The 27,475-nt window shown below is 38.6% G+C and overlaps 1 protein-coding gene across 1 annotated transcript in view; it reads left to right on the plus strand.

The window, feature by feature from the left end:
* RALGAPA2 (Ral GTPase activating protein catalytic subunit alpha 2) overlaps window positions 1-8,479 on the plus strand; it is a 194,481-nt gene extending 186,002 nt beyond the window's left edge. The window contains exon 44 of the mRNA XM_058176610.1: window positions 4,847-8,479. Coding sequence (XP_058032593.1) covers window positions 4,847-4,899 — 53 coding nt within the window. The 3' untranslated portion in view covers window positions 4,900-8,479. The remainder of the gene's footprint in view (window positions 1-4,846) is intronic.
* Window positions 8,480-27,475: the final 18,996 nt, after the last annotated feature.

Below are 27,475 nucleotides of genomic sequence, written 5' to 3' on the forward strand. Positions count from 1 at the left end.
TTGATTTTATAATTTGGAACAAAGTCAAATCTTTTCATAAACACAGTATTTAAGTTGAATAAGTCAGTTGTATAATCCTTCCAGCTTTCACTTTATAGTTTCTTCATATAAACGTAAAATCCAGCAAGTTTAAGCAAAGTTAACGGTAATGTTAACAGTGTTAATAAACACCTCTTTGACTTTCACTTTCAAGCCCATTATACTCAGACGCCATTTCCTTTCTTCTCAAACGGAATCCACACACGGGGTTGAGGTCTAGTATTTACATCTACCTTGCCTCCTGACATTGCTCTGTCTGGTTAAGTCAAAAATCCATTTAAACTCAATATTGATCTCAGATGTGGTCGCGGCATTTTGCTCTGCAAAAAAAAAAAGACAGAGGCATCCTGGGTTCCCAAGGGAGCTCTTCCCTTCAAGCCTCCAGGATCATTCCTGGTGCTTTTGAGGGAGCTCTACCTCCACCCGATCGCTCACCTTTCCCTCTTCACCCGGGGGAAAGGTTTCCAAGCCGCTAGACAGCTGAATTTCACTGTCTTAGCGGCTCTATGCAATCCAGGGCTGGTGGTCTAAAAAGACCGTCCTCAATGCCCAGCAGAGCCACAGGAAGTCCAAAATTCACTAATGCTTTTAAAGTAGGAAAATGGATGACATTTTTAAATAAGTAAGTCTTAGGAGAGCACACTTTCCCCCAAGAATCAGAGGAAGGCGGCCCAGCCATAGCACAGACATGATATAGAACACTGAAGTAGAAGTCACCACACTTCTACTTCAGTATTCCATCACACCAGCTGTAGACTTTATTAAAATCTGCACTTCCCTGCAAGGAAGTCATTCAGGAAGATTCTAGCTCTGAATTAACACAAATTGCTTGTCACTATTTAGTCTACAGAGAAGGAAGAGTGGAAAGAGAAATAAATTAAAGCAAGCAAGATAGAATGAATAATGACTAAGCAATTGTGTTGTTTGTAAGTCTGTACAGTAACTCATTTGTTAGAGAATTGACTACGTAAACAAAAACATTTAAAATCTAAAATGCTCCAAGACTGATATGACAAAATTAAATTCACATAGTGGCGTTGTATCTCATGTCAGGCTCTATGTGCTATTGCACAGAATTTTGTGACATTATATGTAATGAGATTTTTGTCAGAATTTACAAAATTGCTTTGATTAACCTGGAAATCTCAAAAGACTGAGTGTAATTCAGTCTCTGTAAAAGGTACCATAAAGTAGCATTTTCTCAACATAATTTTATTATGGATTATATTAAACAGACAAGACAAATATAAAAAGAATACAAAAATAATTCATAAAAGAAAAAAATAGCACAGAACCCACTTTAAAAAAGAAAAGAAATAAAAAATAAGAAGAAATTTCCATTTTACACCCAACAAATATATATTCAACATTAATAACTTATCAATGCCTCTCAAAACACAGTCAAATACCTCTTCATTCCATACCTCACCCTAATTTCTAAAAAAACGTATCTAAATTTTCAATTCTCTTTACAAATCAGCAAATATCCAATAAAAATTAAGAAAAATAATGGAGGTATATAATCTTCCTTTTCATTTAATTTAACTTCCCCTCATCCCTCTTTTAAAAATTAACCATACAGAAATAGATTAAAAACTATTAAACTTTACCAAAATAATAGCTCTTTATTTAGATATTAAAAACTGATCCATTATACCATTAAACATTTTCAAAAGACAAATTCAATCCAAATAACCATTAAGCATTATCAGAAATAAGAACTCATTTAATCAAAAAGCAATACATACACAAACACACACACACACACACACACACACCTTCCTCCAGCCACTCTTTGATCACAGAAATAAAATCCTAAGCCTTGTTTTCTTCTATCTTTTCCTTTTTTCTCAAAATTCTTATTAACTTTCAAGTCCACTTTTAATTTCAATAAATCGACTCCAGTAATTCTGTTATATTTCAGTTTAACAGGATAGTTTTTAATGCATTACTCGGTTTTTAAATGATCACTCAATTACATTTGTAAATCCAGTATCTCTATCTTTGTCTTACAAGTTTTAATTTTAAATTCACCCTAGATCCGTCTCAGTTATGTCCAGAAGAATTTGTTCATCTTCAGTGGTAACTTTTGGTTCCTGTAAAAACATTCTAGTACCATATTTTTTGCACTCTTTTCCCCAAAAAAGTGGGTGGAAATATCTGGGCATTTTATAGAGTGAATATTGCAGTGGGAGCAGTTGGTGTTGCGGCGCTGTTCGCCACCTGTCACTGCTGCCACTGTTCGCCACCACTGGGGAACCCTGGAGCCTTCACTGCTGAGCAACTGATCAGCGGTTGGATCGGCCTCCTGGAATACCATTGATCAGCTATTCTAGGCAGCGGCAGTGGTGGGTTTCCACTAGTTCTCTCTGGCTTGGACGAACCAGTAATGGCGGTAGCAGGAGACTCCACCCACCCACCCGGACGTCACCACGGACACGCTGTGTATGCAAAGAAGGTTCTGCGCATGCGCAGAAGCGCCACGTGCGAGCAAAGCAAGCGCACACGTGCACTCACAGTTCTGAACTGGTAGCAAAGGTAAGTGGAACCCACTACTGACAGGGGCGGTGAACGGTGGCAGCGATCAGCAGTGGCAATCCCCGCCGCCTAGAACAGCTGATTGGTATTCCGGGAGGCCGATTCAACCGCCAGTCAGCTGCTTGGCAGGGAAGGCTCCAGTGTTCTGTCCCCGTCCCCACCTCACATAGAAGAACGCAGGAGCAAGCGTCTAACAGTCATTTATTCTACAACCGACCTGAATTTCCTTTGTGGATAAAAGACTTGGCAGCTATAGTTCAAATGCCTGCCAAGTTCCTTATCTCTGTCAGAGACGGGAGTCCACTTGTCCATAGGCCGTTGCCGGGGCAGCCAAGAGTACACAGAATAATTCCTTCACACAGTCTAGGGCTTAACTCAAAAACAACTGATCCAAAGTTCATGCTTTGCAGTTTTTGTCCGTCACAGGGGCTACAGAGCAACTCCACCCACTTTTATCCCGTGGGGTGTGGCTCAGTGACTCAGCATTCTCTGGGCCTGCCATACCTCTTCCTTTGCTGTGCATGCTTCTTCCGACGCTGCCTGGGATCAATCCAGAATTGATCCTCCTCACCCTCTGTCTGTGGGGGCTCCGACACGCCTTCTTCCTGGCCTTCAGCTGGCACCTGAGGCGTTGCCAGAAAGGAGGGACCTGGAGAGGGAGACCTTGTCAGCTCCTCCCCCTCACTCTCAGAGTCATCCTCCTCCATGAGGACAGGCTCAGGAGCCAGAGTCACAACATCCAGTGTTCCCCACCAGTGGCAGCAGCTCAGTTGACCAGTGGTGGGCACAATGGAGTGGAGCCCTGACGAGCTACATATTGGGGTTACAATAATGTGCTGAAGCTGCAGATGAATACCAGATGGATGCTGGGAGGCAGAGGCAGATTTTTTTTTCTTGTTTTCCTCCTCTAAAGCTAATGTGCATCTTATGATCCAGTGCGTATTATAGTGCAAAAAATATGGTACTTCATAGGCCCTTAAATCAAACATTTCCTTTAGATGAAGCCATCTTGCACTCTAGTAATCAACTTTCAAATCTTGTTTTGTAAACAAGATATATTTTCTAATTAACATAGTCTTTAAGTCAGTTTCACAAGCCTTAGCATTTATAAAGCTTCCCAAGAACAACTCTTGATAGAACCTTTTTGCTATATATTAGACGAAATTTAAAAATATCAACATCTTACAAAGCTGATGTTCTTTCTTTTTAAACTGATGGGATGAAAAATTCCATCCAGCAATTGGTAGACTCGTGGTTCTGAAGGCTTTTCAATGTTAAAGAAAGATAAATTTCCAAATTTTTAAAGATAAAAAGATGAAGTTTTGTCAAATCTTTAATCCTGAAAGGCTACATTTACAATTCAGAGTATGATGGGACTGCGACTTCCAGTGGGTGCAAAATAAATGTTTCTGCTGTCTGCTCACAAAAATGCTGTCTAAAATAAAAATGGACAACTTCCAGGTCTGTCTTTCTTCCAGAGAGAATTTTGCCAATCTCCTTCATATCACATTTAGCTGCCAATTTCAGCTATAATGTCTCTGCAAAAAATGGAAGCATTGGCTCTCATAACCTCACAGAAAGTCTTATGAATAAAATAGCATTTTCTATTATTCCTAATCCATTAGGATAATTTCATTTATTATAAAAGATGTTTTGAAATCTGACCTCTAGGACTGCCAGTGGAAGCACAAACCTTATTTTTGTGAAGGCTCTGTAGGAGAGAAAATATCTGGCATTTTCTCCATGGAGGTGTACAATTGGGGCGTCAAGTTTTTATGTCCTCAGTTGGCAGCCTTGGTGACAGTTTGAAAGTCTGCAAAGTGAGGGCAAGTGATGTGCCAGCTGGCAGTGGTGGGATTCAGCCAGTTCGCACCACTTCGGGAGAGCCGGTTGTTAAATTTCTGAGCAGTTTGGCAAAGTGGTTGTTGGAAGAAATCATCAGGGCAGAGAACCGGTTGTTAAATTACCTGAATCCCACCACTGCCAGCTGGGCAACAGGTTTAGGTATCATTTGACAAGAGCAGTGCTTGTGCAGATTTGTCTTATGCCACTTCCCTGAAAGCCCTTTCCATCTGCTTGTAGAGAGAGAAGCTGGAGATAAAAGGTGGTATATGAAAGCAAGCTGATCAGCTTTAAATCTTGTGTGGCTTCTATTTCAGCCCCTGGAACTTCCATGCATTGTAGAATCTTTTTGACCAATAAATGTATAGTTGCCTATGTTGTAAGTTCTTTAACAAATATTTTAATATGATATTTTTCATTTTTGCAGACATTACTACATGTTTGACTGATGACTTTACTGCACCTGTAAGGACCGAATAAACAAAGCAGATTTCACCTATACCAGCAACTGTAAAAAAAAAAATAGTTTCTGGGAGGTTGTACTCATTGACCAGTACTCTCAGTAAATCTTCAAGTTATAAACATTTTGGAAATTTGAAATAATAGACGAAACCTACATACTCATCTGCTCTCTCTTGCCAGGTGGTAATTTTGAAGACTGGATAATGAAGGGTTTTTTTATTTTCTGTTTTTGCTATGAAATCTTTATTCCTTAAATTTCAAAGTTAAATATTTCATAATTTCCTATATTATTTCTTGACGCTCACTTAATAACTTGCTGCTATGAAAAATTGAAGTCTATCTTTCTGTGCTGAAATACTTGCTTTATCTAATTTTAGTTTGCTGATTATATGTCATCTAAAGGAGGATTCAGAACAGTCACTGAAAGCCCTTCCTCTCGAAAATCTCTTAAATGTAACGTTAATAATCTTAGTGTAAAGGTAAAGCTGGCCAGCTCCAGCAATGTTAACCACTGAGCCATTGTTCCCCTAAAATTTACTAGAAGAAAATACTGTTTTATTTTATTGATGGAGAGCCACATTTAGCCAAAATGAAGGACTTTTGACTAGTAACTTCTTTTTTATATTAAATAAAAATGCTGTAAAATACAAGCTACATAGTATATAGATGAAAAGTGATTATGCCTTTACAATATCTTTTCCAATATACCATCATTTTATATTACTTATTTCCAAACTTTATTGTTGTGCACATAACCGAGAATGCCTACTTAACAATCAATAGCACTTCTAAATATTTATAGAGTTAAATAAATACAACAGTAGTAAAGCCTACACTTAAATTGCCTTGTAAAATACTATTTCATATGCAAGATGTATAGTGTGAGCCTATTATGGCATTTAAATCTTACAGTGAGTAGTTTAGCGTCTCGTGCCAATTCAAGGTTCCTATTTCTGTTTAACAAAACTACAAAGTAAATCCTTTAATCCATTGTTATTATGAATACTGGCTACTTTATCAACACAGAACAGCTACTTAACTGATCACCTGGGGAAATATGGATCAATATAATGATTCATTTCATACTGCACACTACTTAAATTTGCTCAATCCATCTGCCTGGATTCATGCAGTACACTGAATCATAAACTCATGATATGTCTGGGGTTTGTGCAAGACACATTTCCTGGCAGCTTGTTTGAAACAGTTCAGAATTTACAAGCAGAATAATTTCTATATGAAGAGGAATCAATCTGATTCAGGTATACAAAGCCTGTTTGTATACAAAGTGTTGTTTGGGATATTGGTGCAAACTAACGAAGCCCTTGCACAATAGACACTGTTAGTAATTTGCTGGATATAGTTGCCAAACTAGAGAAAGTCTCCAAACTGAATTTGAAATCTGAGGACTTTACTGATAACATCCATGCAGGATTTGTTTTTTATTATCTGATTAGAAGGTTAACTGACTCTTCCCTTCTGCCAGGCTGGTTTTTGACTTCCCAGCAGAGCTTACAAACCCAGGACTTCTTGATTGTTTCCTATTCAAATAGCAATCAGTCCCAACCATGTATAGCTACAATGAAGACAGCTAGATTTATTACACAAATGCAAGAGAGTAGCAAAAATTTGTGCTGTGGAGTCTTGGTGTTTTCTGAACTTGGTAGTATCACAAGCTTAGAGAGCAATTTGGAGGGCAGAACACAAGAACCCCACAATTCAACCCTGAGCTACAAATATTTATCTGTAAAATCTTTTCTTTTGGTCTCACTTATGAGAATCCTGTTTTCAAAACACTGCAGTCGCATGAAAAGGCTCCCTATGACTGCAGTAATAGTTTTTAAGGTACTGTACTCTCTTTTTTTCAGTCATTTTATCAGTTTGTTTGCTACAGATTACCTCTTAAGGGTCTACACAATATCAATATCACAGAATCTGATAGAATGGATACTTCTTTTCTTGATCCCTCCAAATCGTTTCTCTCTGCTCTTTCTTTAAATGAGTTTCAGAGCAGATTTAAGGAAAACACCATAAAGATAGGAGAAGGAACATGAGTCACCCAAATACCCATTAATTTCGATAAATCTACAATAAGATCAAAATCCAGCATGTAGTTTTTAATCTATATAATTGGTAACGGGCAAAAAAAGCTTATAAATGAAGCAACAGTATTTGGGAACAATGTTGGTGGGAATGGGCCGAGTGGAAAAAAAATTATTTGAAGGTATAGCTTTAATTTATTTTATTTCTGGTACTATTTGCAATTAATGCAGCCCTTTTCCTGACATAGAACTGGATGTAGCAAACCTAATTCATTACTGTACTAAGTTGTAGTCATAGACTGAGGTTTGAATTGGGCCAATTATCATGAATATAACATAATCTATGGAGATTCTCAGTCATCCAGGTCATGGTTGTTCCAAAAATACTTTTTCAATTATGCATTGCATCTTTGAAATATATTACCATATTATGAAAGTTGCTTGGCATGTAAAAGAAGAGGTAGAATTGTGACTGTTTTGCATATATGTTAAACCAAAGAATCAAACTGCAACAATCTACTAACAGCAGTTTAAGGTTTAACTGGTTAAGAAACATCCTTCCAGCAAACTGTAGGCATGCAATGATATTTGGGATACTCTAAAACTTCTCATATGTTCATTGTAGCTTACTGACTATAACTACATAAGGGGATAAAAAGCAAATCATAGGTTGGCTTCAGGGACAAAGTTACTTAAAAGCAACCAAATATGTTTAATGATTAATAAAGTCTTTCATTACTAAACAAAATAGCCTAGAATTAATTTTTCTTGAGAAAATAATTTATTTTTGATATAATTAATAAATAAAGTAATGTGATAAATTATAATTACAAGTAGATAAGATTATTGTTTTCAAAAACACAATATAGTATTATTAGTTACATGTACTATTTATTTATCAAAATTCTACACCACCCATCTCACCTGTGACTAGGCAGTTTACAAATACTTAGCGGACCAGAATGACATTAGCAGGACTTGAACCTTAGACATGCCTAAAGAGATTGGGGGAGGGGAGCAAAGCACAGCAGCTGCATTATTTTATGATGAAAATTATTTAATTTACTTACTGGCATTTACTTCCAAGTTCCTTCCACAATCTCATCATGACACATACGTCATCACATATTGACATCACTGCAGCTTGTAAGGGATGCCACTGATTGTAGACATATTTTCTCCAAACTACTCAACTTTTTTCCAAGTAATAACCATTTACAAATAAGTAATATTTTATTATATTTGTATGCCACTTGACTCAACAAATGAGAAAGTACAAAATCATAAAAAATAAAGTGCTTAAGAAAGAAAGAAATGTGCGGTATTGTTGAACTCATTTAAACACTGACTCATCTGCCCTACTAAAGCAGGAAATTATTACTCTTATCAATCATAAATTATTTCACCTTGCAGCTCATGGTAGATAATACCTTAAATATTTATATTAAAATTAATTGATTTGTAAACATTCTGTCCATTCATACATTTTAAAATGACAGCAATGATATGTATTTACAGAGTTATAAAATTCTTTTAGTTAAATCCATAGAGGAACATCTTAACTTTTACTCCACTAGCATCTTAACCCCAGTGAAGGCCATAGAGTCCAAGTTATAAAGTTACCAGCTCAATACTGGATAGCTTTTGAAGACATTGGCAACTTTGCCATTTTGCAAAGTTGCCAATGTCTTCAAAAGCTATCCAGTATTGAGCTGGTAACTTTATAACTTGGACTGTATGGCTTTCACTGGGGTTAAGATGCTAGTGGAGTAAAAAGTTAAGATTCACTTTGGGAGGGAAATGATCCCTTTATTATTCTGAATAAACCGGTAGATATTTGGGAAGACAAATCGTAACCAGTTTGTTTACAGATATTTGAATTTATCTATTTGAGTGCACTTCCCTGACAGTTGCCCACAGTCGTATTGACCTGACTCATTCGTTAGCAGGTTGCTGTAGGGCATCTTTCTTAGAAGACATGTGACTCTTCAATCAACATTTCTGGAATCTTTTAGCTCCAAAGTCTGTCTTTAGGGCAGGGATACAGTAGATATGCCAGAGACAGTGAGTGGCATCCAACTCTAGGCATTCCAGATGGACACAAACACCACCGAGCTCCCTACAGCAAGTGAGGCTGAACATTTTGGATCCCTTCATTTTGGGGTGGTGAAGAAAAATGCTTGAGGCAGTTATATTTCAAGACACCTTCAATCCAGATTTTTCCTTTTGTGGGCGCTAAATTAGGGTCTTAAGCTTTTAATACCTATACAGAAATTCAAAAATGGGTTGAAAAATCTAGCCTCAGCTACATCACTGGTCATGTTTTTTTATTTATTTTTTTATTGAATTTATATTGCCACCTATTCACATATGGTGACTCAAGGGGGCTTACACAGAATATAAAACCTCATACAAAAACAATAAAACTAATAAGAGTCATATAATAAAATAACCCCGCACCCCAGCAAAAGCACCTCACACAAGTCATTTAATGGGCTCCATCCCACTCTGGGTTCCCCAGGCCTGCTGGCAGAACCAAGTCTTCAGTGCTTTCCAGAAGAGTGCTAGAGTGAGGGCCATTCTAATCTCTGGGAGGATGATGTTCCAGAGAGGGAGCCATCACAGAGAAAGCCCTTCTGGGTCCCACCAGGTGTAGCTCCCTTGGAGATGGGACCCACAGCATTCCCTGCCTTTCTGCTCTGATGGGTTGGGTAGATGTGATCTGCAAGATAACCTGGTCCCAAGCCATGAAGGGCTTTAAAGGTGGTAACTAGCACCTTGAATTGCACCCAGAAGCAAATCGGCAGCCAATGTAGCTCCTACAGGACACTGGGGTCTGCATAAAACCATAAAGGCTGCTGCATTTTGCACCACCTGGAACTTCTGGATGCTCTTCAAGGGCAACCCCACGTAGAACGTGTTGCAATAGTCAAAGACAGGAAGTGACTAGGGCATGAGTGACTGAGTAGGGATTGCTGGTCCAGGAAAGGATGTAACTGGCACATAACCCACAATTGCGCAAAGGCCCTCCTGGCCATGACTGCCACTTGCTCTTTGAGCAGGAGTCATGAGTCCAGGAGAACTCCAAGATTATGCACAGGGTCTGTTTGGGGTAGTGCCACCCCATACAGGACAAGAGATGGCAATTCTCCCTGAGCCAACGAACCCCAAACCCAGAGCCACTCAGTCTTGCAAGGGTTTAGTTCAACCCGTTGCTCCCCATCCAGCTCCTAACAGCCTCCAGGCACTGCGAGAGGGAGGACACAGCATCGTTTAACTTACCATGGGCCAAGACATACAGCTGAGTTTCATCAGCATATTGGTGATACCTCAGTCCATGGTGATGGATGATCTCACCCAGCGGCTTCATATAAATGTTGAACAGGAGCAGAGGGAATACCGAGCCCTGCAGGACCCTGCAAAGAAGGTGAGATGTAAGGAAAACAGCTTCCCCGTCTAAATAAAAGAATGGCTTTTCTGCCATGAGGGCCTGCAGGTTTAGTTTGGGCCCAGTCTGGCTGGTGATGAGCAGTCTCCTGCTTGCTGCTGACTTGCATTTTCAAATGAGAAGCTTCAGGGATTGAGGCTGCAGCAGCAGCCAATCAATGAGGAGCTTGCAGTTCAGCCCGATGAGACAAAGGAAGATGAGACAGCCAATCCTTGTTGATTGGCTGCTGCCTCAATCCCTGAAGCAGGAAGCTGCTGTGGCTCAGTCCAGGCCTAAGCCTGCTCCAGCCGAAGTCTTTAATTCAGAAGCTGGTAAAAATGTTTTCCTTAGATTTCAAGTTCTTACAGCTTTGCCATCATCCAAATAAAACGCTTTGGCTTCTCTGCCAGTGGGTCAGCCTCTTCTGGAGCTCTGGAGATTTTCAAAAAATAAGTAATCCATGAGAAATGGGGTGGAGAGGAGTAAGTGGAATCTGGGATGCTAGCAAAGCAGGCCCAGTCTGTGGAACCCGGCAGAGCAGGATGGGGGGAAAGCAATTTTGGGGACCCCAGGGGAGCATGAGGTATCTCAGTGGATTGGGGGAGACCTTGGATGGCCTGCTGCAGCACTAGGCCCCGCATGCTCTTCCCCACTCTGAGATACCTTGTGTGCATTTAGTGAACTGTGCATTCGATTAACAAATGCATTGGGGAAAGCAGGGAGTGATCACGTACATTTAACGTGATTCAAACAAATCCTTGGGTTACGAATGTAATTAGCAGCTCTATTACATTCGTAACTCGAGGTTTACCTGTATAATGAGAGTGAGGGAGGGTCTCAGGGAAGTCCCGCCTTAGCACTTGGGTGCCACAGGTGTCCCTCCAAGTCCTGTGCCATACCCACCATGGCCATATCCCCTGGGCATGCCCCTTCCTCGGCCCTCCAAGGTCAAATACAACCCTGATGCGGCCCTCAATGAAATTGAGTTTGACACCCCTGTTCTAAAGCATTTATTCTTTTCTTTTGGACAATTTTGCATAATTCTGAAGATTGTCCCCAAATTTGAATCTGCCATGGGAATAAAGATCAAATTTGAACTTCCCAATATATTCCAAATATAGGTTGCAATTTTTATTGGAGAAAATACCTAAACAACTGGGGCTTTTTAGTAAAAACAAAGGCAATCCCCTACCAGATACTGTAAATACATCTAAAGATTTTTTTTTAAATCAGTTACATTCTGGAAAGAAGGAACTATCAAAACATGTCCTGCCATAAAACAAATCTAAATAAAATAAGAATTTCTTTACAAGGAAGTTATACTTAAAATTATACAGAGAGAATATATTCTTTATATTTCAATATTAGAGTAAAATTTGTTTTAACCACATGACCATCATAAACTCAGAAGCATTTTACCATCCATTAATATCAATAACAATAATTAAAATGGAATGGAATTCAAATATATAACATTCCAATCTTTATACTTTACTATATATACCTTATATTTTGTGAAAAGTATATAGCATCAAGTCCAATTTACTTTATTTTATTAAATTTTCATGCCACCCATCTCCCACACAAGGTGACTCTGGGTGACTGAATCAGTTAACTGGATAATTTGATAGTTTATCGATCTATTGTACTTTATTCTTAAATTTTAGTAGAAAACTTAAGACATTTGCCAATAAAGAGTAGAACATCACTAGCTTATTGCAATAATTAATGTTCAACACCAGCCTTTTTTCACATAAAAAGTATAGTTGAAATTTCAAATCAGACAGAAGTAAAGTTTCAAAGTCAAATTAAATATAAGAGAATAAGCATCACTGATGACTTATATAAAACATCCTGACCTTTAAGTGTATGTGGGTGGGAAAGTAAATTATTCTAATAAACTGTTTCCACATCCTCTTTCCTTATGTCCAATTTCCTTTTTTTCATGTTGGGAGATTATCTTCTACCATTTTTCCATTGGGCTTATATTTTATCTTCCTCCAATAATTCTTCCACTCTTCTTTCTCTCATTTTTATTCCATGTTATGTTTTTCCCAGGATCTATTTTTGATACCATAAAAAATAAATAAATTATGAATCTCACATCATCTTTGTATCCTTCAACATTTTTTCAAACTTTCATCATAAATAAGTAAATCAATAATACTTTTGAAGTAATGTTCATTGTTTGCCATGTCTCTGTAGCTATTCAAATACACTTTTATTTAAACTACATAGTTGAAACAAATATCTTTCCCTAAACAGATGCCTTCTTTATTTATTCTGGGGTCTCCAACATTTTCTGTACTCTCTCATCTCATTTCTCCCCATTTATATCATATAACAGAATATTTCCCCAAATTGCATTCATTCAAAAAATTCTAAAACTTTTCCCAAAACTCATTCCATGTCCTATCATTGTTAATATTCGCTTGAGTGTAAAAAGCACCTATCACCAACCTATAAATTTCTGTTTTATACAGTCACAAAAATTTAGATAACACCAGTTCATAATATGCAATTATATTTTGGGCCTTTCATTCCTAATTACATCTTACTTTCCCAGTCAGTATTCATCAATTGCGCTCTACAAGATCAAACCATTTTATGTCAGATATACTGTAGGTAAGCAATTGGTAAGAGAACCTGTAGTTGCTTTGAATGAGTTCAAGTTTCCTCGATCAGATGGTTTATATCCCAGGTTGCTGAGATAGCTGGTAGATGTGATTTTGAAATCAATGAATGAAATCTTTGAGATGTCCTGGAGATGGAAGGAACTGGCATCCATAATGTGGTTGCAAATTTTTTTAAAAGGACGGTGGGAATGGATCCAGGAAACTACTTTGACACCAATCCCTGGGAAAATCCTGTCAAAGGCAGCAGCAGATTTGTGAGCACCTAGAAAAGAACAAAATGACTAATAATTGGCCAGGACTGGTTTATTAAGAACAGGTCATTCCAAACAAATCTTATTATAACAAATAATTATAAACAAATATAACAAATCTTATAGTATTTTATATCAGTAAGGCATTTGATAAAATAGATCTGCAGTTGTCTGACCAATCACACTCAGAATGTGGCCCTCAATGGAATTGCTTCTATGAGAAGAGAAGCATGCAGTGAGGTACGTCTTCAGCCCACTGTACTTCAACATCTTCATAAATTATCTAGATTATAGATCCTAATGGACTGAAGTGATGCTCATAAAATTTGTCATAAAGTTGGGAGGAATTTCTAACGTATTAGAAGATAGATTCAAATTCAGAAGGATCTTGATAGATAACAGATATAAGTTCAGTGATGAGAAAATTATGGTCCTATACTTAGGCAAGAAAAAACAGTCATACAGCTACTTAGCTCAACAGAAATTATCCACCTACCTACCTACCTATCATCTATCATCTATTTATTTATCAATCACATTTCTTTACTGCCCATCTCAGAAAGCTCAAATTGCCCAAGGAGCTGCTGATCCAGTTCTACAGAGGAATTATTGGTCTGTCATTTGCATCTCTAAAACTGTCTGGTTTGGTTCTGCAACCCAACAAGACAGACACAGACTTCAGAGGATAATTAGAACTGCAGAAAAAATAATTGCTACCAACCTGCCTTCCATTTGAGGACCTGTATACTGCACGAATCAAGAAGAGGACCGTGAAAATATTTACAGATCCCTCACATCCTGGACATAAACTGTTTCAACTCCTACCCTCAAAACGACACTATAGAACTCTGCACACCAGAACAACTAGACACAAGAACAGTTTTTTCCCGAACGCCATCACTCTGCTAAACAAATAATTCCCTCAACACTGTCAAACTATTTACTAAATCTGCACTATTAATTTTCTCATCGTTCCCATCACCCATATCCTTCCACTTATGACTGTATGACTGTAACTTTGTTGCTGGTAATCCTTATGATTTATATTGATATTGATTGTTTCCTGATTGCTTATTTGTACCCTATGATTATCATTAAGTGTTGTAAGTGTTGTACCTTGATGAAGGTATCTTTTCTTTTATGTACACTGAAAGCATATGCACCAAGACAAATTCCTTGTGTGTCCAATCACACTTGGCCAATAAAAAAAATCTATTATATTCTATTCTATCTCCCTCAAAGAGAGCTCTAGATGTCCTAATGGACCACCACGTAAGTATGAGTCATTAATATTCTGTAGTTGCCAAAAGAGGCAATGCAGTCCTAGGTTACATCAACAGAGAGATAGCATCATGAGCACATAAAATGATAGTACTGCTCTGTACCTCACCAGTAAAGCCATATTTGGAAGACTCCATCCAGTCCTGGCACCACAATACCAAAAGGCCCTAGGAAGAGTGCAGAGAGGAGCAACAAAGATTATAAGTAGCCTAGAGGCTAAATCTTATGAAGAAGGGCTAAAAGAACTAAGTATGTTTAGCTTAACAAATAGAAAACTGAGGGGAAATATGATAGCAGTTTCCCAATCCTTAAAGGGCTGCCACAGGGGAGATGGCATCTATTTATTCTCCATACCACTTGAAGGTAGTACAAGAAACAATGGGTGGAACCTCATCAAGGGGAAATGCAATCTGGAAATAAGGAAGAATTTTCTGACAGTAAGAACTATTAAGCAATGGAATAGCTTGCCTCCTGGAGTTGAAAATGCTCCATTACTGGAGGTTTTCAAGAAAAGATTGGACAACCATTTATCCCAGGAGTCTCCAACCTTGGTCCCTTTAAGACTTGTGGACTTCAACTCCCAGAGTTCCTCAGCCAATTTTGCTGGCTGAGGGACTCTGGGAGTTGAAGTCCACACATCTTAAAGGGACCAAGGTTGGAGACCCTTGATTTATCCAATATGGTATGAGGATTCTTGCCTTGAGCAAGGAGTTGAATCAGAAGATTTCCAAGGTCCCTTCTAGTTCTATGATTCTATGTTCAGATATATTCTACCATCTCATTTCTCCTAGTTTTATAGACATAAATCATATCTATTTTTCTTTTATTCATAAGTTGTCAGCCTTAATCATACTAATGCCACATGCAGCATTCCCTGTTTTTAATTTAATTTATTCAAAGTGATATGGCAGCCTTCTTCAGAAGACTGCCTACAAAATCCATAAGAAACACTAAAATAGATAAAACAATGAAAATCCACAAAGACCAGCAGCCCCAATTAAAGCAACCATAAAAGGTAACGGTAAAGGTTCCCCTCGCACATATGTGCTAGTCGTTGCCGACTCTAGGGGGCGGTGCTCATCTCCGTTTCAAAGCCGACGAGCCAGCACTGTCCGAAGACATCTTTCTGGTCATGTGGCCGGCATGACTCAACGCCAAAGGCGCACGGAACGCTGTTACCTTCCCACCAAAGGTGGTCCCTATTTTTTTTTTAACTTTCATTTTTACGTGCTTTCGAAACTGCTAGGTTGGCAGAAGCTGGGACAAGTAATGGGAGCTCACCCCATTACATGGCAGCACTAGGGATTTGAACCGCTGAACTGCCGACCTTTCGATCGACAAGCTCAACGGCCTAGTCCCTCAGCCACCACGTCCCTTCTAAAGCAACCATAGACCACATAATTAAAAAAAAGTACAAGAGAGGCCCCACCAACAGATCACGCTCATATTAACCTCTGGCCTGGAACAGAACCACATCTTAAGGACTTTCCCCCAAAGAGTAAGTGCCCTTTGTATTTCTGCTAATAGTAAAGAGAATGCTAGGCAGCTGGGGCATGTTTTGGACAATATACTTTTATGTACAACAAATTTACTACAAGCATCCTATTTATGCAAGGTAGGACCTCTAATCTAGGAACTACCTTGTAAACTATTATAATTTTACCTGCCTTACATGAGACAGTACATGGAGCATTAAAGTTTAGATACCTTTGGATCAGTCCAGTTCATCTCTCACATTGATTAATAAATAAGATGGCCAGAAGTGAAATATTGATTGTTCTCATTCGGAGGTTAAATCCAGTGGACATCTAATAACATTCTAACTGAACGTTGCTCACCTATGAAGAATGCTGATACATTGATAGAGGTTTGCCTGGAAGTATACAGGCAGCAATCATGAAGAATTCTAGTTGGAATTAGAAAGTGTAGGAGGCCACATAATGTTACATGGGTCCCAGTAGCCTGATGTAATTTTGCAGAGACATTCCTTTCAAAGAAATGTAAGGTAGGCAGTGGAAGGCCAGAACAAATGGTCATTTGTAAGAGTTAAAGAAAGACAAACAAAAATACTTAGGCAAAAATTGCAATTATGTAAACATTCAATAACCCATTAGCTTCAGGGCCACCAAGGACTAAGTAAAGTAGCTATTAATTCATGGAAAGAGCAAGAGAGAAAAGCAATGAGTGTAAATCATGCTGTGTCCTTATACTGGCAAGAGGCAATCAACTGTTTTATTAATTCTTCTTTACAATTGAGATTGTTACATAGTCAAGGTGCAGTCTGGAGATTTCTGCCAAGTTCTAGCCTAAGGGCCAAGTTCAGCTGTAGTTAATCAAGAGATTTATGTTTTACTGCTAAGCCTGACATTCAAGAAATTCCACTGACCAGGAACAGGGCTACCTGAACACTTCAATACAATTCCCTGATGTTAGAAGAATAGGTATTTCTGTTAATTTTGGTTAATTGAAAGTTATGCTGTTAATTTGCAGGGTTATAGAACTTTACTTATACCAATTAACTGACCGTCGAACTAAGAAAGTACTAGTAAAAGTAGCTCTTTTGGTGGCTGTAGCAAATTACTTTTAATGCTATTCAGGTTGATGGCTATTATCTGAAATTAAGAATGCAATGTGTAAAGAAGTATTTCTTTATGTCTGGTCTAAATCCTCATCCAATCAGCTTCATTGGCTGTCCTCTGGTTCTTAGTGTTTTATAAAATGGGAGGGAGAGGGACATTCTCTGTGTTCATTTCTTACTCTTTTTCTTTTATATATTTCAATCCTGTCACCTTTCTGTCTTCTCTTTACCAAGCTGAGCAGTGCTAGATTGTTTAGTTCTTTCTATTAAAAAGTTCATTCTCACTGATCACTTGGTTGCCCTCCTCTGCATTTTTCAAACTTTATTATATCCCTGTGCTGACAAGAACTATACATACTATTCTAGATATGGAAATACCACAAATATATATAAGGGCACTACAATGTTGGCCATTTTTCATATATATATATAAGACGATGGGGAGGTCAGGGAAGTGCCCCAATGTACTTTGCACACATTTAAATTGAATTATATTTCAAATTTTGTTGGTCCTCTGATTTAAAGAGATCCTTTGGAGATTTTCATAATCATTTTCATTTTTTACACACAATAGTTTAGTCTCATCTACACGAGGGGTGTCAAACTCGATTTCATTGAGGGCCGTATCAGGGTTGTGTTTGACCGCAGGGGGGGGGAATGGCCAGCTCGACATCACTCATGTGGGTGGCACCTGTGGTAGCCTCGAGTGCTCTGCCAGTGAAAACAGGCCCCTGAGCTCCTTTTTGGCTACGACGGCCTTCTGCAACCCTCTGCCAGCAAAAATGGAGCTCGTGAGGGCCTCACTGAGCCCCCATGAGCTCCATTTTTGCTGGTAGAGGCACCACAGGCTGGTCCTTTGATGTTTCCAGGGCCAGCCGCGTGGGCCAGATTTAAACACCCCATGGGCCGGATCTGGCCTCCAGGCCTTGAGTTTGACACCTCTGCTTGAGAAATTCTGTACCCCAGGCATCTACAAAGCCCCTGTACCGTGCTTGATCTCCAACTGAGAATGGATCTGAGCAATTTTATTTGCCAGGTGTATTGAAAATTTCTCAGCAGAGGCCTGAAGATGAACCTCATGTTGCCCCTTACTGGGAAGGGTCTGGGTAACCCTAAACAGGCTATTTAGAATAACTATGCCATGAGGTGTGGGAAATTTTATGGGTTTTATGTTGTGGGTCTTTAATGTTGTAAGTCACCCAGATTCACCAGTGTGTGTGTTAATGTGTTAGTTAGTTAGTTAGTTAGTTAGTTAGTTAGTTAGTTAGTTAGTTAGTTAGTTAGTTTATTTAACAAGTTTATATGGCCATCTAACTATTACAATGACCCCATCTTGCCTCTTATTACATTAACATGGCCATTATTGTTAACAATATTGTTGACATGAGCATTTGTCATCTTATTATCTCCTTTCCATCTCCTGATTATTGGTGTATTAATTCAACATTGCTCTTATCCTATGCTAGTTCAGCATTTATTGGATTTCCTCAGAGACTAGTTTAGAACATGTTTTCCCACATTACATGCCAGTATTTCATTCGGTTTCATTACACCTGGAGCTTGTCTCTCAGTTAGTGGTTTGGCTTGTCCAAAAAGTTCCCCGTGTCCAAAAAATCCAGAGCTCTTCAGCTAGCATCACCAACTCATCTACACGCTAAGATTCCTGAACTCTCCTTGTCTAGGTGATTAGAATGCTCCCCTGGCAGAGCTACATTTCAACCTGCTACCCTAAATTTGCTCCTGTTACAAGATTGACCTCTTCCATTACTTCAATCTTTGCTCTTTTGGAATTTGTTGAATTTAACTCTATCAAGAAAATCTGTTTTTTTCCACAACGAGTCTCTCATTATAGAATTGTTAGAATTAGAATATTCTAAGCCGTTCGCCAATTTTAAGAGTAAAAAGAATTTCTTTTATCCAAGGTATATTGCTTGTCTAGGAGAACTATGCAGTTATTCTGAAACTTCATTTTCCCATTGAGGATGATGATGTTTGAGGGGCACCACAAAAAATTTTCCGACAGTCTGAGAATGAAGCCAATGACTTTGAAAGTATCATGTTTGGTCTATAGTTTCTTAACACCTTTTTTTTCCTGTTCTGAAAACAGGGGACAGTATTTCTACTCTCTGTCATCTGGTGTTTAAAAATTTCTCCAGAATTTCTAAGAGACAATGGGTAGCAGTCAGGAGCAAGCTCCTCTAGTATACTTCTAGATTGCAATGGAGAAATGAAGTATTCTAGAATAGTAAATATCCCTGACTTCATTTCTATGAAGCTAGTATCCTAAATACGTACCTATAGGTTTTTGCCATTTAATAAGAAAAACAGAGACATACAATGGAAAAGGGCTGGGGAGCAGCCTGCATTTGACCCAGTGGGGAAGATGGGAATTCCTGGATACATGTTCAAATTATATGTCACTTTGATTTGTAACTACTATGAGTGCATTCTTTCCAGGTATGCATTAATTTATAATATGAAATTATAGCATATGAATAATTTCTTTTGTGGGTTACATTTGTAATATCATCAGTCACTCTTATGTGTTCAAGGCCACATACAGCGTCTGTGATCTGTAGGTTTATTATGCAGGAACAGAATATCAAACATAATTTGGGTACTTCTAAATACTAACATTGTATGGTATATCAGGCTTTGGAGTCTTCAATGTTGTGAAACACAATTTGAATATTAATAATAGATTTTGATGAATAGGAACTTCTCAAATGTTAGTGACAGATCCACTGCTGTACCATTTACATACTAAATAGGCAAGAAAATAGGATAGTTGCTGTTACTATGACATTTTACCAGGAAAACATACTTTGATGTTTTCCAGGCGCAACAGTACAGATTTAAAATGAAATCTACCACCAAGCTGTGTACAGTTACTTTGTTGGGTCCTTGTTTTGGATTCCCCCCCCCCATCCCACTTTCTAAAATACCTTTATAAATATCTATTATTTCAAGTCCTAGATTATATATCATATAATACCAGCATTGGTATTTATCTAAATAGATAAATAAGGTAACAATAGGTTCCAACAAAAATTAGCTCTTCAAAATGATAAAAATCAAAGGCTAGATAATATCTTAGTACCAAATCAAAAATGAAACATTCCATCTTGGAAAAAAATATAATCCTAATTTACTGGAAAACTTACATGTTCATTTGATATGAATTTTTACTCTTGACTAGAGACAGATTTTGAAGGATTGTTTGCAAGACAAAGAAAAAAAATAATTTCAGATAAATTCTTTTTTTCCCTAGGATACCTCTCAACACCTAGGCCCTAGCTAATTTCCTCAATGTGTCGCTAAGCAATATGGTCATAAAGTGTGATGTCACATAACCACATCACTTAGCAGTTGAAATGCTGGCAGTGACAGTTGCTGTCCTAAACCCAGAACTGCATGGGTTGTTAAATGTGGCTCTCATGTGACTCCTTCGAGGAAAAGACAAGAGTCCAAGACAAGCAGGCCAGCCGGCAGGTGACAGCTACAGGCTGGAAGGTGGGTGCTGTAGGCAAGCACCAGAGCGTATGGGTGTGTGATGGTTGAAGCAGCACTCTGCAATGGTAGTCTTCAACAACAACAACAACAACAACAACAACAATAATAATAATAATAATATTTTAATTTGTATACAGCCCTTCTCCCGAAGGACTCAGTGCGGTTTACAGCCAGAATAAAATACAACAACAACACATACAGTATTAAAAACAAACATTAAAAAACTTATTCAATTTGGCCGAATATTAAAATATGATCAACCCTTTAAAATTAATAAAGATTACAAATCCATAAAATCATCTAAAAAATTTTTTAAAAAATCAAGCCAGTCCAGCAAGACACAATAAATAAGTCTTAAGTTTGCGGCGAAAGGTCCGAAGGTCAGGTAGTTGTCAAAGTCCAGAGGGAAGTTCGTTCCACAGGGTGGAACCACTCCTTCTATCACCCGCGCAGCTGCATTCTGGACCAACTGGAGCCTCTGGGTGCTCTTCAAGGGGAGCCCCATGTAGAGAGCATTGCAGTAGTCCAAGCGAGAGGTAACAAGAGCATGAGTGACCGTGCATAAGGCATCCCAGTCCAGAAAGGGGCGCAACTGGCGAATCAGGCGAACCTGATAAAAAGCTCTCCTGGAGACGGCCGTCAAATGATCTTCGAAAGACAGCCACCCATCCAGGAGAAAGCCCAAGTTGCGCACCCTTTCCATCGGGGCCAATGATTTGCCCCCAACAGTCAGCCGCGGCTGCAGCTGACTGTACTGGGGTGCTGGCATCCACAGCCACTCCGTCTTGGAGGGATTAAGCTTGAGCCTGTTCCTCCCCATCCAGACCCGTACGGCTTCAAGACATCGAGATAGTACTTCGACGGCTTCGTTGGGGTGTCCTGGGGTAGAAAAGTACAGCTGCGTATCATCAGCATACAATTGGTACCTCACCCCAAAGCCACTGATGATCTCACCCAGCGGCTTCATATAGATGTTGAACAGGAGAGGCGAGAGAATCGACCCTTGCGGCACCCCACACATGAGGCGCCTCGGGGTCGATCTCTGCCCCCCCTGCCAACACCGTCTGCGTCCGGCCAGAGAGATAGGAGGAGAACCATCGAAAAACAGTGCCTCCCACTCCCAAACTCCCCAGCTGGCGCAGCAGGATACCATGATCGATGGTATCAAAAGCCACTGAGAGGTCGAATAGGACCAGGGCAGATGAATAACCCTTGTCCCTGGCCCTCCAGAGATCATCCACCAACGCGACCAAAGCCATCTCCGTACTATAACCGGGTCGGAAGCCAGACTGGAACGGGTCTAGATAGACAGTTTCATCCAGGTACTGGGGTAGTTGACATGCCTCCGCACTCTCTACAACCTTCGCCGTAAAGTGAAGGTTAGAGACCGGACAATAATTTCCTAAAACAGCTGGGTCCAGGGAAGGCTTCTTGAGGAGGGGTCTCACCACCGCCTCTTTCAAGGCAGCAGGAAAGACACCCTCCCGCAAGGAAGCATTTGTAATCCCCCGGAGCCAGCCTCGTGTCACCTGCTGCATGGCCAGCACCAACCAGGAGGGGCACGGGTCCAGTAAACATGTGGTGGCATTCAACCTCCACAGCAACCTGTCCATGTCCTCGGGAGTCCTCGGGAGAGTGACATCTAAGCCTGCTGCCACTTCCTCCTCTACTTCAAGCCCAGCACCAGCCAGAGTGCCATCTCAACCACTGCACCAGGGAGTGTTCCTCACTTCTGAGGAAGCAATGGCAAACTGAAGACCACAGCAGAAAGAGTAGTTGGAGGGAACAGGCGGTAACAAATCTGACCGGAAGCGTCATGGCGATACTGGTTGGGAAATAGCGAAGTTCTGATGAGCTTTGCAACCAGACAAACCACTGTCGGGGGGGGTGTCTTCGGACCAGAACCTTCTTGGAGGGACGGGGGAGAAAGAGAGGTGCCTCGGAAGACCAAGAGGAACAGGCAAGTTCCTCGATAGGTAGGAGGCAGCTCTTTGACCCGGCGGCAGGGGCAGCGGCCATTGAAATGGCCACTACAATCTGGGGCAAGCAGGCTAAAATTTGAGCAGGAGCAGTGATTGAATGGAGTATTGTTACCGGGTGAGCGATTGGCCAATTCACAGGTAAGAAGGAAACATATTTAAAGCTTTAAAGAAGTCCCAACCCGAAATTAGTGGCTAATTGGCACATGGGAATGCAAAGTGAAGGAAAACAAAAAACAAAGAGGAACTTTAAGATTAAAGCCCTTAAAGGGAAACTTTTCATCTGAATTTAAAATTGGACTTGAAAGAAACTAAAAATAATTAAAAAAAAGAAAATTGAGGAAAAGCATTCTTTAACAACAAAAGGATTTAATTGAAGAGGAAGTAATTATCTTTGTGGATTAAAAAATTGACATTTTGTTGCCGGGGGATTTGTGAATTGGAGAGAGACATCTGCTAGTGGAAAGGAAGCATTGCATTACTCAGACTACCATGGGAAACTACTGGAGGAGTATTTGTTTAAACAGCTGGAGCATGATTTCAAAATGGAGTGAAAAGAATAAAGATTCAAACTGGAACGGTTTAAATGAACATTTGAACTGGACATTATTTGGAAAGAAAAAAGAAAACAGAGACATTACATGGACTTGAATTTGAATTATACATAAGCTAAAATAATAAATTCAAAAATCCTTTCTCTTTAAATTGATAATATGGAGAGTATGAGGAACTAAGGGAGATGTTTCAAAAGGAGCGAGAAGTATTTAAGGGGAATAAAGAAGCGGACAACTGGTTAGAATGCAAAAAAAGGAAAAAGAAAATATGAGTGAGAAGCAAGAGGAGCAAGAATACAATATTGAAAAGGAAATAACTGAAGATAAAAACATAGATGATTACACTGGGATTGACAGTGACAGAATAAAAATGGATAGGGGGAAGTATCGCTCAAAAAAGAAGAGAAGAGAAGGAAATGGGAAAAGATTGAGGGGAAAAATTAAAAGAGTAAAAAATTAGAGAAAGGAGGCAGAAAAGAACACACAAGAAAAAGAAAAAGAGAAGAGAAAGGGAGAAAGGGACGAAAACATTAAGAAATGGAATTTTGGAGAGACCGAAAGAAAATGGTTAACAGGAGAAGAAAAATGGATAGCAGAAAGGAAATTAAAAAATCAATAGGTTGATTTAAGGGAAGGATATTAGTAGTAGAAACTTATGTAAAAAGTAAATTAGAAGAAATACATAAATTATTGTAAAAGGGAAATAAGCAAGGATGAAATGAAGTGTATATAAGAAGAAATATATTGTTTAATGTAAAATGGAGAAGTAGATGAAATGTGAAAGATACATCCTTGTTGCCTGAGGATGTATGGATTGGAGAGAACAATAGTGGATGGTAAAGAAATATGTTATAAATATATTGAAAAGAACAAAGAAATTAAATATTCTTTAAATATTGAAAAGAACAAAGAAATTAATTGAAATTAAGATATAAAACTGAAAATGATATAAGTAAGGATGAAATGAAATATATGCAAGAAGTAAAAAAGAAGTATACTGTTTAAGAAAAATAGACCAGCAGATGAAATGTGAAAGATAGAATGGTTTATAGGTGAAAATAATTGAAAGTGAGATATAAAATTGAACAAAATCAAAATGTTAGTAAATGATGAATGCTAATGAAAGAAAAAAACAATTATTGAACTGGGAATAAGAATTTAAAGAAAATAACAGGTGGAAGGTTGAACTAACTAAAAGAAAGAATAGTTGGTGAATGGATCAGCTCCTCAGCTCCTCTTCAGAACAAGGAGAAAACTAGGATCACCCACAAGGGTCTCCATGAGGCGACTGGAAAACAGTGGTCTCTGGCAGGGATTAGAGCTCTTGGAGCCAGAGAGAGAATCATGTTGCCTAGTAGGGGTCCTGAGACCTTAAGCAAAGACTCCCTAATGCTTCACCTGCCTACCTCAATGTATGAGAGTGACATGAACTAGGAGAGTCATGCCAATTCAGATACGTGCATCAAATATTGAAGAACTAAGACAACCTGATGGTAAGTAGGCTACTGGAACAAATCATTCATGGAGGGGATAAGAGAACCTAGTAGTGACGTAATGTTACTATAACAGCATATCTAATGAAGGGAGTTACATGAAACATATGGGAACTATGGATGGATAGAAGACTTGCGTCCACACCAACAGAAACAGCTACTTACCCAATGCTTCAACACACCTCCTACTTTGTTCTGTCTGTGTTGAGTTCTCTTTTACTGGATAAAACAGAGATTGATACTGGTTTAAATGTGGATCTGAAGACTTCCGCTGGCAACGCAGGCTTTGAGGACGTTCCTTTGGGATCGTCTGCCCTGGGTTTCGTCAAACCGTCCCTGACAGCGTAAATGGGCTGTCAAACGGTTTGGAATTCTCTCCCCCGGGAGAAGGGGGAGGGAAGAGTGGTCAGGTTGGGTAGAGCTCCCCGGGAACCCCTGGAATTTAACCAGGGGATCGAAGGGTGAGAGCTCCCCTTTAGCCTGACGAAGCTCCGTGCCCAGGGTGCTTCTGTTTATACAGAACGAAAAGCCGCAACCATCTCTGTGCCAAGATTTATTTTTAAAGAGAACTCAACACAGACAGAACAAAGTAGGAGGACTAGCAAGAATTTGCAAGTAATAAATCTTAACTTCAGCTCTTAAATAGCTTTCCTTTGAACTAACTTTCAACTTGAGTGGATTTAAAATGGCGTTTGCAATATACAAAGGAAAGTGAAACTATAAAAGGAAGAGAAGAACATAACAAGCTATTTTTTAAATGGAATGAATAAGAACTGTTAATGATTTTTTTTCTTTTTACCTTTTTCTTTATCACAATGTTTAAGAAGAAAAGTTTATTGAATTTTTTTCCCTCTTTTTGGCAGATTTTACAGTTTAAGAATGGCTCTTAAGCAAACAGAACTAACTACTAAAATCTTGGAAACTTCTTCACTTCAAATATGGAATTATTATTTTTTTATAGGAACTTTTGGAGGCTTATCTTTTCTTAATAAGTTTTTAAACAAGAGATTTTTACACCAATATATTAAAGATTGGAAATTCTTTATTGTTAGATGTTAAGCTGATTGGTGAGCAGATGGTGAAAATGTGTAAGATAGAAGACAAGGGGAAGGAGAATGCTTAAGATGCGATTATGATGGTATTTTATATATATATATATATATAGGGTTTAATTTTTACAACTGACTTATTTTGGGTATAAGGTGTTATTATTTGATATATGTGAGGTATAAAGGAATGGGAAGATGGAATATTGTTTAACTTTTGGAGGACAGATAGAAAAATTTATGGATGTAATGTTGGTATTTGATTAAATAGAATTTAATTGTTATAATTGATATATTTTGGATATAAGTTATAATTTTAATAAAGTTATTTGACAGATGTAAGGTAAATTGAAGAAATATTAATATTAGCAATGTTATTTGATTTATGTAAGTGATATTAAAGATATGAGAAGATAGAATATTGTTTATTTTTGGAGATTGGATAAAAATTTAAGAATTTAAGCTGGAAATATAAATTATATTTGGGAGACTGTTTAAGGAAGAAACGTATATTATAAAAGAATTTCTGATGAATACTGGAAGATGGAATATCGTCTTGGTCTTGATCGATGAAGATTGGATATTAAAAACTATAAGATTCTGAAGACTTCAGGAGTGGAATGGATTGATATATATTTGGTGTTAATTGATGAAGATTGGATATTAAAAACTATGTATTTTATTGATGAACTGGAAATACTAATTTAATTGGAAGATTCTGAAGATTTTAGGAGTGGAATGGACTGATATATAATGGACTGGAAGAAGAATGTACTTTTTTGTTTCTGCAAGGGGAGTTAAGGTCTTAGAGAGAGGAGTGACTATGGATTATGACTTATGTTGTATTTTAATTTATGATTGTTAATCTTATACCCTGTACTTTGTTCTGGAAAGTCTCGGGGAGTGGGAGGGGGGAGGGAGGGGACGGGGGGAGAGGGGGGGAGATGAAGGATCAATGTAAAGGAATGATTGAAGATATGTAATTAAGAAATAGAAATAATTTGAAATGAAATCGGGGCTGCTCAGCTGCCATTTCAGAAGGAATGGAAAGGAGAGGAGAGTGAAGGAAGAAAGTAGGTAGGAAAGAGAGAGGTAGAAAAGGGGGAAAGGAGAGGAAGAAGAAAGGGGAAAGAAAGAGGGTTAGAAAGGGTGGAAGAGAAGAGTAGGGAAGGAGGAGAGGATGTAGAAAAGCGAAGGAGAGGAAGGATGAAGAAAGTAGAAGAAAGTAGAGAAGGGAGGAGGAAAGGTTTGTTAAGGAAGGAAGTGGTAGCTGGGCAGGTCTGAATAAGTAACAAATGAAAGTTAATGACTAATGTTGAATAAGAGACTGTATATTGAATAGGTTGTTGGAAAATGGAAATAAAACTTTTTTACTAAAAAAAAATGTGGATCTGAAAATGGATTTTAAAATGTCAGGCTACAAGAATGAAACGGAAAACAATGTTACACTAAATTTATAAATGAAGCCGGCTGATACTTTAATAGTTAAAGGGGACCCACAAGTGATACATTAGAAGAATGATTTGGATAGCTTTCTTATATTACGTTTACAAAAGAGGGGTGTTAAACTTGTAAAGGAGTTTCTGAGAGGAGACAGAAAATGATGCTTTCAGGGCTTCTAATGTACTGCATTCACTGGAGAAGTTCTTAAAAATTCAGTGAAATATTCAGAGAGGTATCTACCTTGAAAGTAGCTCATGTTGAATAGCCCAAGGGTAGTCAACCTTTTTATACCTACCACCCACTTTTGTATCTCTGTTAGTAGTAAAATTTTCTAACCGCTCACCAGTTCCA

The sequence above is a fragment of the Ahaetulla prasina genome, chromosome 3 (genome assembly GCF_028640845.1).
Source record: "Ahaetulla prasina isolate Xishuangbanna chromosome 3, ASM2864084v1, whole genome shotgun sequence".
Taxonomy (NCBI): Eukaryota; Metazoa; Chordata; class Lepidosauria; order Squamata; family Colubridae; genus Ahaetulla; species Ahaetulla prasina.